The 12,711-nt window shown below is 41.2% G+C and overlaps 1 protein-coding gene across 3 annotated transcripts in view; it reads left to right on the top strand.

Annotated features, from left to right (window-relative positions):
• The window catches only part of Kcnip4 (potassium voltage-gated channel interacting protein 4), a 499,970-nt gene that overhangs the window by 392,753 nt on the left and 94,506 nt on the right, over nt 1–12,711 (top strand). For 2 of the 3 annotated variants that reach the window (XM_010610432.3, XM_033758817.1), the window contains exon 1: nt 5,553–5,684. In XM_010610432.3, coding sequence (XP_010608734.1) covers nt 5,583–5,684 — 102 coding nt within the window. In that variant the 5' untranslated portion in view covers nt 5,553–5,582. Of the gene's footprint in view, nt 1–3,815; nt 3,941–5,552; nt 5,685–12,711 lie in introns of those variants that run through there. The other variant, XM_010610433.3, reaches the window with a different exon arrangement.

The raw sequence follows: 12,711 nt of genomic DNA, 5'->3' as shown, positions 1-12,711 counted from the left end.
GTAAATGGGGAGGGGAGGAGGGGGTGAAGGGAGGGCAGGGACAAGGGGAAAAAATGAGAATCAAGACCTATTATGTAAAGGTACAGAATCCCAATGATGAATGTAAATTGTATTGTATACCTTGATTGCACCAATAAACTCACTAAAAAAAAAAAAGCATGTGGCCAGGTAGAAACAGTATAAGGTGTGACTTCAAAGATTGGGTATAAATTAAGTCTCTGTATTTCCTTGTATGCTACATCTGGCCATGAATTTCTTCACTTCTTTGATATTTAGTCTCAACCAAGTAAAAAATGGATAATTCTACCTTATTGGGAAGGTTATTATAAAGATCAGGATTATGTTGATAAGGCATATTAACCTCCTGGCATATAACAGGAGTTCAGTAAATGTGAGGTACTATATTAAAATCCCCCAAAATGCACACTGACCTATGTTGGCTGAGCCACAAGGAGAATCCACCGTCCTGTGCAGAATCACAACGAGCTCCACACCATGCTCCCCCCACCCCGTATTCAGACTTGATTGGGTTCGGGGGTGTTCCTTGTTAAACTTATCATATGCTGGTGATTGCTTATGATTCCAGGTATGTTGTTAAAGCTCGTCAGCCTCCTGGAAATAGAAATAGCCCTTTGGCAGGTAAAAGTCATTAAGAAGTAAAGTACCAGTCAGCCAGGAAAACAAGAAAGCCCACAGGCAGACACTTCAACGTGGAGCCTTTTGAATATTGCATGCAATGTTCATCCTATTGCACACACTTAATTCAATTATACTGACCCTTCAGCCTTGAAGGCCTTTTGTCTCAGACTTAGCATCTGCAAGTCTGAGACAGCTGGAGGAAGAAACTTTGTACAGAAAGTCTGTAGTAGGGCTCAGACTTGCTGTGTGGTATGAAGGCCAAGAGGTTAATGTGCTATTTTGTTTCTTGCCAGAGAAAGGGTCACTGGGTCTAGACAAGGTCATGTTGTGATTGAAAGACTGCTCAGAAAATCTGATTAAAATTTCCTCTACTTTTGCCTGTACTTTATTTCTTGGAACAGTGAATAGGGAACATGGTGATTCTGAAAGAAGGCATTTAAGGTCCAACAACAGCCCACAAAGCTCAGTTTGAAAATATTCCTAAGAAGAAAAGTTTAGGTTTGAAGAGCTCCAGAGAAATGGAAAATTGAGCATCAGTATTATTTGTTTATTCATTTACTCCTTCATTTATCAAATAACTCGTGCCTACAGGGCATCAGAGACAGGTACGGAGGATATACACACATACTAAGATTTTGGTCGTCTTCCGGAAACTCACAATGGCAAAGACAAACATGAACAGTTCATAATGATGTGTTCTGTGTGCTAAATAAAAGGGGCTGCAGGGGAGTCTCCAGTTCTGCCTCCTGGGGGGCTCCAGAAAGAAAACACTGATAATTGAATTGGATCGTGAAGAATCTGTCCATTTTACACAGCAGAAAAGGAAAGAAGGGAAAAGGAAAAATATGAGAAGAGCAGAAGTGGAAACAAAAATCTTTATAAATAGGGAAGGGAAGAGGGGATGAAGGGAGGGCAGGGGAATGGGGAAAAATAAAAACCAAGATACATCACATAAAGGTACAAGATCCCAATGATGAATGTAACTGTATGGTATACCTAAAAGGTACTATTAAACTTAATGATAAAAAATAAAAGGAAAAAGCAATATTTTAGATTAAAGGAATTGTTCTATAAATGATTCAAAAGAAATTTACATAGGACATTTTTTCAAGAAAGTAAAACCTATTTGATGTTATCTACTTACCTTAGATCCATTTCATGGCATTTATTTCTGTGTTGGCAAATATCATAATACAAAATATTTCAGACTTTTGGATCCACAGCAATCTTAGGGAGTGACATTTCCCCTCATCCTATCTCAGGACCCACTGAGCAAAATCAACCCATTTATTCAGATGAATGAACGAGAACACTGGAATAGCCCTACTGCGGTTTACTTGATTTTTCTCTATAAAGACCAGTTTAAGGCCAGTGTGTTAGTTCCTAGCAGCCTTTTCTGTTATATTTTTAGCTCTTTCCATTACTTTAGGTGATCATCTTACTTACTTCCTCATTAGTTTTATCCTTGTTAGCTCAGACTTTATTCATAGCCTTCCCATCCTTTCATTTCTTTTGTTTTGTTCTTACCTATTCAACACTACTCTGAGGCTTTTCTGTCACTATTTTGAAATAAATTATTGTAACATAAAAAGTTCAAAGTTAATGTTTGCTTTTATCTCTTGTTGCTCATTTGGAGAAATACCAGCATTCCAAGTAATTATTTGATCACCGTTATTGGTGTTTTGTAAACTATTTGAGAGCAGTAATTAGGCTTGCCAATATTACGGTTCCTCTGATCATTTCCCTGCTGAGTGAAAGTTTTGACCTCAAGGAGGCTTTCCGTGCAGGAGGCCAGCAGGTAGGAACAAACATTAGGAGGTGGTGGTGTTCCTGTTACAAATGATACAACTTTGGGAAAATAGACACATTTCCAATTGGCCCATGGGACAAAGTGGTTAAAGGCACTCATGGCCTTGTGGTTAAAGGTGCTGACAAATGACTTTTCTCCTTAGCCTCCTTCTCTGAGACTAGAATCTTTGGCCAAGAGGAAGGGATGTAAATGGAGGAAAGCCATAGCCCCAGATGGGATTCCAGTGGATTACCACTGGAAGTAGTGATTTAGGACTTAATCTTACCTCACTGCAGCTACATGGGACTGAATGGTGCTCTTCTTTGAGACATAAATACTCAGATTGTAACATATCCATACCGCCTCTAAATTTAGGCTGAGAAAGCCCTATGGCAAATGTGTGGATATTACCAGGTTATTTGGGGGAAGAAAAAGGTTCTATGGACAAATATCTTTGGGATGAGTTGTAGTAAGCAAAGTTAAAATGGATTCTTTGTCATAGGTCTCCTCAAAATGTGTGTATTCCAAAGGCCGGACATGGAGCTCAGTAGCGCCGTGCCTGCCTGGCAAACACAAGGTTCTGAGTTTGATCCCTGGTACTGACAAAAATAAATTAAAAAATAAAATAAAAGATATATATTCTAATACTTTTTTTTACCAAAATTACATTAAAGTTTATAGCATCACCCAAACATCTAGGCACAAAATTCTTTTTGCAAAGAGCATCTTTGAGAAATAATAGTTTAAATGTAACTCACAAAGCAAAGTAAAATATATCAAAACCTACCTATAACTACAGACTCTCTTGGCTGTAAAATAGAACTAACACAAGAGGCCCTAATCTTCCAGTGTGCGCCTGCGGTACTAGGTGTACAGCAGTCCAGCCTGGAGCAGCAAGCTGCTTACTTTGATCTGCACCTTATCTGAACATTTTCTTTGCAACTCCCGGTGAAATGTCTGATTTCAAAGGCAACCTAGGAGAGCACTGGCAGAGTTCTCTATGGAAGTTCTATGACACATGCAGGGCTTCTTGCTGTTATTAAACAACAGCTCCATTTTATAAGTAGTACTTTGTACATGAACACAAATTCCAGGTTGACTTCTTGGTGATTTTTGATACCTTTTATACTGAACTGTAAAAGTACTAGAATTGCGATGTCCCTCTTAATGAGCAGAATGTGCAAAAACAAATTCTCCAGAATTGCCTTGGCTTCGTAGTATTAAATCTGAGAAATGTACAGACCATTATTGACAGCCCGAGGATCCTTCCTCTGGGGAGAAATCACAGACGTCTGGCAAACATGTCTTTCCCTTCTCCTGTGTTGCTCATTATAAGCGTCGGTGAGCAGCGGCGGGTTCTGAGACTCTTTCTGCTTCTCCTCCACAGACAGCGTGGAAGATGAGCTGGAGATGGCCACCGTCAGGCATCGGCCTGAAGCCCTGGAGCTGCTGGAAGCCCAGAGCAAATTTACCAAGAAAGAGCTTCAGATTCTCTACAGAGGATTTAAGAATGTAAGAACTTTCTTTTTGACTTTACCTCAAGCAATTCTCAGAGGAGTGCGGAAAAGTGAGAGGGAAGTGGGAAGTGTACCCTGCTCAGAGAGTCCCACCAGATGGCCATTGCTTACTGGTGCACCCTAGGTCTTAAGACAACCAGCATCCGTTTGGATTGGGGCTCACTTAGGTGCACCAGCGCCGGTACAGTGGAGTTGGCCCTCGAACAACAATGGGTGCACAATAAGGGTTTATTCAATTTGGTTCTTAACTTGTTAGATTCTTTTTCTCTTTTAGCTTGATGACCTCACTCCAATAATCTCCAGTTGTCTCTTCATTTCTTAGCTATAATCTCATGCTTCACTTACAGATTGTGCCCTATCGATTAATTTCATTCTGGCCTTGGAGAAAAATTACTGTAAGTTTTATTGTCTGCAGGAGACCAGTCTGTCAATGAATTTAAAGCACGAGTCACTGAGTCTGGTTTTCTGAGATCCAGATATGCGTATGACTTCATCCCTGGGTAGATCCTCTTCACAGAGAGTGGTAGCCCAGGAGCGAATCCCAGGAACCTGTCAGATGTACCCTTATTCTGAATACTTGGTATATGCTCTGTCTTAAGTTTTAACCAAAAGCCAGAAATCACACAACTAGGAAAATGTAAATGTATTTTTAAAATACACCTAGAGCCATTTTGATCTGGGGCAAGTTTAAAATGTTTGTTATTGTTTTTGAGCAAGTCCCGCTTCCCATGCATCCCTCAGTGGCACCTTCATTCTTTAAGATTTATTTCCTTTCAGTTTTATGAGGCTCATTATTAGGAAAAAAGCAAAAGTTAAGCTAGTCATCAGATAAAGCTGCCTGGAGACCTTTCAAGGAAATTTAGAGCCCTGCTATAATCGATGTATATTTTTTTAAATTCATTTCATTGGTACGTGTAAGGTATGCAGTATAATGACATTCATCGTTGGAAATTTGTATGCTTACATAATCTCAAAGTGGACTCCTGCTCTTCCAAACCTTGGCCATTCACAAGGCCTTTGAGGAAGAGCCTGGGCTGGAGGAGCAGGGCACCCACCATACCCACAGGACTCTGATTAAAAGGAATCATCTTTTACAAATACAGCAGTCCAGCCTGGAGCAGCAAGCTGCTTACTTTGATCTGCACCTTATCTGAACATTTTCTTTGCAACTCCCGGTGAAATGTCTGATTTCAAAGGCAACCTAGGAGAGCACTGGCAGAGTTCTCTATGGAAGTTCTATGACACATGCAGGGCTTCTTGCTGTTATTAAACAACAGCTCCATTTTATAAGTAGTACTTTGTACATGAACACAAATTCCAGGTTGACTTCTTGGTGATTTTTGATACCTTTTATACTGAACTGTAAAAGTACTAGAATTGCGATGTCCCTCTTAATGAGCAGAATGTGCAAAAACAAATTCTCCAGAATTGCCTTGGCTTCGTAGTATTAAATCTGAGAAATGTACAGACCATTATTGACAGCCCGAGGATCCTTCCTCTGGGGAGAAATCACAGACGTCTGGCAAACATGTCTTTCCCTTCTCCTGTGTTGCTCATTATAAGCGTCGGTGAGCAGCGGCGGGTTCTGAGACTCTTTCTGCTTCTCCTCCACAGACAGCGTGGAAGATGAGCTGGAGATGGCCACCGTCAGGCATCGGCCTGAAGCCCTGGAGCTGCTGGAAGCCCAGAGCAAATTTACCAAGAAAGAGCTTCAGATTCTCTACAGAGGATTTAAGAATGTAAGAACTTTCTTTTTGACTTTACCTCAAGCAATTCTCAGAGGAGTGCGGAAAAGTGAGAGGGAAGTGGGAAGTGTACCCTGCTCAGAGAGTCCCACCAGATGGCCATTGCTTACTGGTGCACCCTAGGTCTTAAGACAACCAGCATCCGTTTGGATTGGGGCTCACTTAGGTGCACCAGCGCCGGTACAGTGGAGTTGGCCCTCGAACAACAATGGGTGCACAATAAGGGTTTATTCAATTTGGTTCTTAACTTGTTAGATTCTTTTTCTCTTTTAGCTTGATGACCTCACTCCAATAATCTCCAGTTGTCTCTTCATTTCTTAGCTATAATCTCATGCTTCACTTACAGATTGTGCCCTATCGATTAATTTCATTCTGGCCTTGGAGAAAAATTACTGTAAGTTTTATTGTCTGCAGGAGACCAGTCTGTCAATGAATTTAAAGCACGAGTCACTGAGTCTGGTTTTCTGAGATCCAGATATGCGTATGACTTCATCCCTGGGTAGATCCTCTTCACAGAGAGTGGTAGCCCAGGAGCGAATCCCAGGAACCTGTCAGATGTACCCTTATTCTGAATACTTGGTATATGCTCTGTCTTAAGTTTTAACCAAAAGCCAGAAATCACACAACTAGGAAAATGTAAATGTATTTTTAAAATACACCTAGAGCCATTTTGATCTGGGGCAAGTTTAAAATGTTTGTTATTGTTTTTGAGCAAGTCCCGCTTCCCATGCATCCCTCAGTGGCACCTTCATTCTTTAAGATTTATTTCCTTTCAGTTTTATGAGGCTCATTATTAGGAAAAAAGCAAAAGTTAAGCTAGTCATCAGATAAAGCTGCCTGGAGACCTTTCAAGGAAATTTAGAGCCCTGCTATAATCGATGTATATTTTTTTAAATTCATTTCATTGGTACGTGTAAGGTATGCAGTATAATGACATTCATCGTTGGAAATTTGTATGCTTACATAATCTCAAAGTGGACTCCTGCTCTTCCAAACCTTGGCCATTCACAAGGCCTTTGAGGAAGAGCCTGGGCTGGAGGAGCAGGGCACCCACCATACCCACAGGACTCTGATTAAAAGGAATCATCTTGGTACTTAATCTGCCGAGATGATGCATGCAAATAAACGTGGGAAAAACAAAGACACTTGACATCTCGTTACAGAATGATCGGTTGTGCTCATTCTACAATAGTTAACATCCTTGGACCAAAACAGCTGCACTGACCACAGGCCATTGGAAAACACAGAAGAGCAGGCATTGAGAAAGAAGAAAGGTAAACATGACCAAGCCTTGCCCCGAAGTCAGTTCTAACGCAAGGACAATCACAGAATAAAGCTGTAAGGAGCTCATTTCAAACATTTAGGAACAACTAAACATCCTTGCTGTAACTTAGGGATCTTGTGATAAGCAAACTATTTCCTTTTTTCTTTCAATACTGGATTATACATCATTGGCTACAGAATGGTTGTGGAATAAAGGGTTACTTACTCTAACCTCCCAGCATCCCTAAGTTCCTCAGCTCCTGCTGTGTTATTATTCCAGGGCCATCACTGTAGGGTCTCTCCTCTGAAGGCTGGCTGCTTTTCATCCTATTCGCTGTAAATTGGAATCGTGATTACTGCCATCATTAACCTTCGGGGCGAAGCTCTGCAGCATGTCTAACAGGAGTAGCACTTGACAGCAAATTGCCAGGCTCTGGAGTCTCCACTGCATTGCTTTTTTTTATTATTTCTCTTGCTTACCTGTTTGGTTCTTTTTTCTCCCCTTTCCTTCTTCTCCTGGCCTCTTCCTTCCCCTTTTCCAACCTCTCTAACCCCATGTCTATTTCTTCACTTCTTTACTCCTCTCCTTCTCTCACTCAATTCTTGTCTCATTTCTTCCCATTCCCCTTTCTTCCTCTTTCTAAGTGTTTTCTCTTCTCCCTCTCTTCCTTGCTTTACTTTGCCCCACCCTACCCCTGCCTATGAGATACATTTTCAAAAGATCTGAATGTGCCAGTGAACATTTTATGTACTCCTTTAAAACAAAGAGTTTTACAGTTTGTTCAGAAAATATGAATCCATGTTTCTGAGAAAACAAACAAGAATGCCCTTTCAATTTTTATGTTACTCAAGTCAAATGCACAGCTCTAAAAAATGTGCCATCAAGCCAAATGAGGGGAACACCGATGCCGATCTGTCCCGCTCACACTTTGCAGAATGGCAGTGGTCGGAACTAGTTTCCCTCAGAGAAAGCAAACCATCTGCCCTTAGCTTCCCGAATACCAATTATCTCAAAGCCCTCAGATCACAATCATTTCCCTGGAAACAGTTGGGCTACTCATTGTAATGAGACCTTTTTAAAATTCCATATATTTTGATTAAAAGAATAAACCATTCTTCAGTATCTGAAATAGTCACACTTGTATGAAAGCAACTCAAATTGCCAGAAGCCCGTGCCAGTGCACCTTACCAGTCCCCTGGTGTTTTCCCCATCCAGTATCTCTGACCGCCTTCCCTCTCGTTTTCAACATGGATTGTTGCTATGAGTGGAGAATGGGAGAAAGGGAAGACAGAGCCAATTTCTCATCCTCTCAGCCTGACTTACTCATTGGAGCACACACATTTGTGTTCCTTGGGCCACGTGCTGCGCTGAGTCTCCGAAGTGGGCAGCTGAAGGTGATGGAGAGCGCAGGGCCAGAACTGTTCACCCTTGCTGCACTTCGGAATACACCACCGCGTAGTAGGTGTGGAAAGCAGGTGCAGAGTTGGTGGTTCTTCTATGTTTGCTTCTATGACGCTTCCAGTGCAGGAGAATTCACAGTGCAGCCAGTACAAGCTCTGCTGTCACCCGCCTCTGGGTCTGTATCTTCCTTGAATGCACAGCTCCTTTGACTCACTACTTTGACCGTCTTTGTCTTTGTACATTTGGACAATGACAACTACATTACTATTTTAGAAATAAATGTGAAGATCAACCTGAAGGAGTCAGTATGTCCTGTAGCCCCAGATATAGCCTCAATTTTATGCTCCATCAATGTGGGCAGTCATGATTGGCCTACGTAGCTCTCAGGCAGTATCCTGGTATTGGGCTGCACAATTATGTACTAGAGAGCATGCAGAAAGATACCAAGTGTTATCTGCAGATCAGCAGCCTCAAATTTAACTGCATGTGTCCATCATCAGGGGAGCTTCAAAAATTACAAATAGTTGGGTACTATGCTTGGTGATTCTGATGTAATTGCTCTGGGAAAAAACTTGAGCATCAGGATTTAGAAAGTTTTTTGAGTAATTATAATGTGAAGCCAAGATTGAGAACCATGAGGCTAAATATAAGAATCTATAAGGTTTCAAATCACAAAAAAATAATTAACCTAATTGTGAAGATGCCTAAAATGTCAAACACCAGTAAGTACACTAGACTGGCTCATGAGGCCCTTGGTGTGTGTGTGTGTGTGTGTGTGTGTGTGTGTGTGGCATCTGGGCTGGGGTATAGAAAGTAAATGTTCTTGGCTACAAAGACATGGTTTTAGTTTAGTCTAAGGTGGTACTCAAGAATCCTATTTTTCTCAACTATTTTTTTGAGTTCACATTATAATAGGCAGTGTACAGAAAATGACATTTTGGAGCCATACAATTAGAAGATCATCTAAGTATTGTACATAATATGTTATATATAATACGCATCATTATATATTATAAATACAATGTATGATTTATAATCTTACTTTGCTGCTCTTTCAAAATCAAGTATAACTGTACTTTGATTTTAGGTGGTCGTGAATGGTCTCCTGGGACCTTATGTTTTATTTTGAGGAGGTGTTTTTGGCAATTTCAAACAGAAATTAATAATATGCAGCCCAAACTTGTTCTTTTCATTTCTGAAAGGAGGTGAAAGACAGATGCAAGTAGCTTGACCTCCCTGCTATAGACACCTGATTCCATCTTCTCTCAATCTTTCTCTGCTTCCTTTTCTTTCCCTGCTTTGAGTTATAATGGATCTAAGATTTCATTAGGCTCAAATATATCTTTAAGGCCTCTCTAATACTTTTTAATATCCTTTTATCTAAACATGAAAGTTACTTGTATTAGATTTCTGTTGATGTATAAGAAATTATCATATCCTTGGTGGCTTAAAAAATCAGTTTTTCATCACAGTTTTGAGGCTCAGGAGTCCAGAAATCACTTAATTGGATTATCTTATCAGAGTCTCCCAAGGTCTCAATCAAGGTGCTGGTCGGTCTGCATTTCTCTCTGGATCCTAGATCCTCTTTGAAGCTCACACATTGTTGGCAGAATCCAGCCCCTTGGGGTTTACGCTGGCGATCAACAGGAGCCACTCAGCTCTAGCAGACCCTCAGAGCCCCTTGCCATGTGGGCCCCTCACAGGCTCACTCGTGAGGTGGAAGCTGACTTCCTCAGAGGCAGCAAGAGTCAATCTCTGCTTTGAGAAGGAGCAGTCTTACACAATGTAGCATCATCGTGGATGTGACATCCCATCCCATCCCTTTCACATCTCAGCACCCAAGGTAAGGTGGTTGCCAAGATGGGACCTACTGGGGTCTCCATACGGCATCATCTCAGTGGGGATTGTAAGAAGCAACCCCTGCATCTGGTTTGGGGTCACACCTCAAGCACATTCGATAGCCACCCCCTGTGTTTTTCCTGTAATCCAGATATCTTAGGGATTTACAGCACCAACATTTTTTTTTACTGCAAGTGTTTTGATGTGGTCCAAGGAAACGACCAGAGAAGAAATTGCTTTGATGAGCCTTCTTCATCCCAAAGTATTAGAACTTCTGCCCTGAGACCTTTAAAAACAAATGAAGAGAACTGAGGGTGAGGTCATAGGGATCCAAATTTTTGACAAAGAACATTTGCATAAAAATCACTAAGTCTCACTTATGGTGGAGAGGCAGAGAGGGGGAGTTTAGCATACCCATGGCAAAGAGTGGGATATAGTGGTTAGGATAGAAGATGATGCTAATTGTATGTGGCACTTGTTCTTTTGTCATGACTTTTTTGTATTATTCCTGAGATATTCTTTCAAGGGCTGATGGTGTGATCCTCAGGAAGTCACGTCACCCCTGGCAGCTCTGTCTCTCTGTCTGCACATTAGGGAATAAGATCTTCCCTTCCAATCAAGAGGGAGGGTGGGTAATAATTGGCTTTTTTCAGCTCTTAAAAGACTCAAATAAAAGATCTTCCTTATCTGTAAAGGATTACTCATGTACCTGAGACACAAGGTGTGAGCGCGGAGTTAAAATATTATTTTCCATGCCCCAGCAGAACTTTCTGTAACACTCCCAAGAAGCACAGCTTTCTGAGAAAGCAGGCTGTCAATGGGCCTGAGCAGTTTCCATGGCTTCCCTTGTGACTTCCGAAGACTAGCTGAGCCCAAGCCGCCAGCTTACAAACCCTATGCACCCACTTACAAAAGGTACAGTTATTATCCCCTACTTCGGATAAGTGACTTATTTTCTCTGAACATCAAATTTTCCTTTGAAGGCGTGAAATATCTATACCCATGTAGATGAGGAGATAAATGAGAAATGTTGCCTAATGCTTTTTTTTAGAGTAATGTCAATAGACATTAGAGTTCTTTGGTTCTTCTATCTAATGCTTCTAAATACAGAGTTAACATTCACAATAAGGACTCTGTGATATCATCTCAAAATCTGTAGCCTTAAGCATCAGTTAATAATATTTGATTGTATTAAGATGCTTGCTGGTTTGTGTTTTTTTTTTCTAATTTTAAACTAATAACGTCATGCTAAATATTTGAAATCATGCAGAGGGATATAAACAGAAATATATTGGTGTTTCACTTACAACAAACACCTCATCCCACTTTGTGACAGGTAACCACTGTCAACTCTTCCCTTTTTCAAATACTTCTCCTTTCTGTTTTACTTTTTCTTTGTTCTTCATTTTTAGTTTTTGCACAGTTCTGGGGATGGAAACTTCATATTTGCTAGGCAAGTACTCTGCCACTGAACGATATATTCAGATCCAGGTACTATTCATGTATACAAATCTGTGTGTGTGTTTACAGATTCTTTTGACAAAACCGTGTTGATTACACGTGCTTTATAAAAATTAACTCTTCGGAGTCAGCAGAATTAGCAATTAATCATGAACATTTTGTTTGATTTTGAAACATCCCATGTGCCCATGGTGAGCGAGAGTGCCCTGCTGCTGGCTGTGTTCAGTGTGACCTGGCAGGTGGTCTAGTGGGGTGTCACGCCCATCTCTCAGTCTTCTTGTCCACTTGGTGACCTCTGGGGGGAAGGCGGTGCTGCTGTACTGCCCTTCTACTCCTCCAGCCTTCCGTACAGAGATCTCCTGTCATGGAACTGGAGCTGCCCTTCCCCGTACCACTACCTGGTGTCCCAATCTCACATCTTCCCTCCCTCTCTTTCTCTAAAAAAAAAGAAAAGGAAAGGAAATGGGCCAAGACTTCTATTTCTGCTTAATCTGTGAACTTTCAAAAGATGATGCGCTAAGCCAAATCACCTTGATATTCCTCACACCTCCTTTCCAGGGCCTGGCCCATTGTCCTGCTCACTACCTGATTTTGGAATGAAAAGACCAGATGCTTTGATTTAATCCCTAACTTTTCAGATAACTTTTGCTCTTATTAAGTAAAGCACGTATGGACCATGTCCACCTCACCATTTCTGCTTCCTCAGCCTTGTCTTCTCTTAGTCAATGCCCCTTCTCTTAGGCACAACCTAAAAACCCAATTGTCTTCCTGGACCCTTCCTCAGAACCTTGTGCATCTAATTAACTGAGCCCAGTCAGTTCTTAAGTCTTTCTGTGTGCTTGTCATGTCTGTCCTGCCATTCCCTCTCCACCAGCCCGCTGCACTTGCTGCTGTCATCTCTCACCTGTGTTACTTCTAGGGTCCAGTCTCCTGTTCCTGTCTTGTCTCCTTCTGCACCATTATTAACCAGGCTATTCTACATAAAATAAAATGCAACACACTGTATTAGTCATCCTTTTGGTTGCTGTAACAAGATACCTCATATAATTATCTTTT

This window comes from Fukomys damarensis, unplaced genomic scaffold (assembly GCF_012274545.1).
Source record: "Fukomys damarensis isolate Sample0158 unplaced genomic scaffold, DMR_v1.0_HiC HiC_scaffold_35, whole genome shotgun sequence".
In the NCBI taxonomy this organism is placed as follows: Eukaryota; Metazoa; Chordata; class Mammalia; order Rodentia; family Bathyergidae; genus Fukomys; species Fukomys damarensis.
This window is presented reverse-complemented; position numbering and strand designations above follow the sequence as displayed.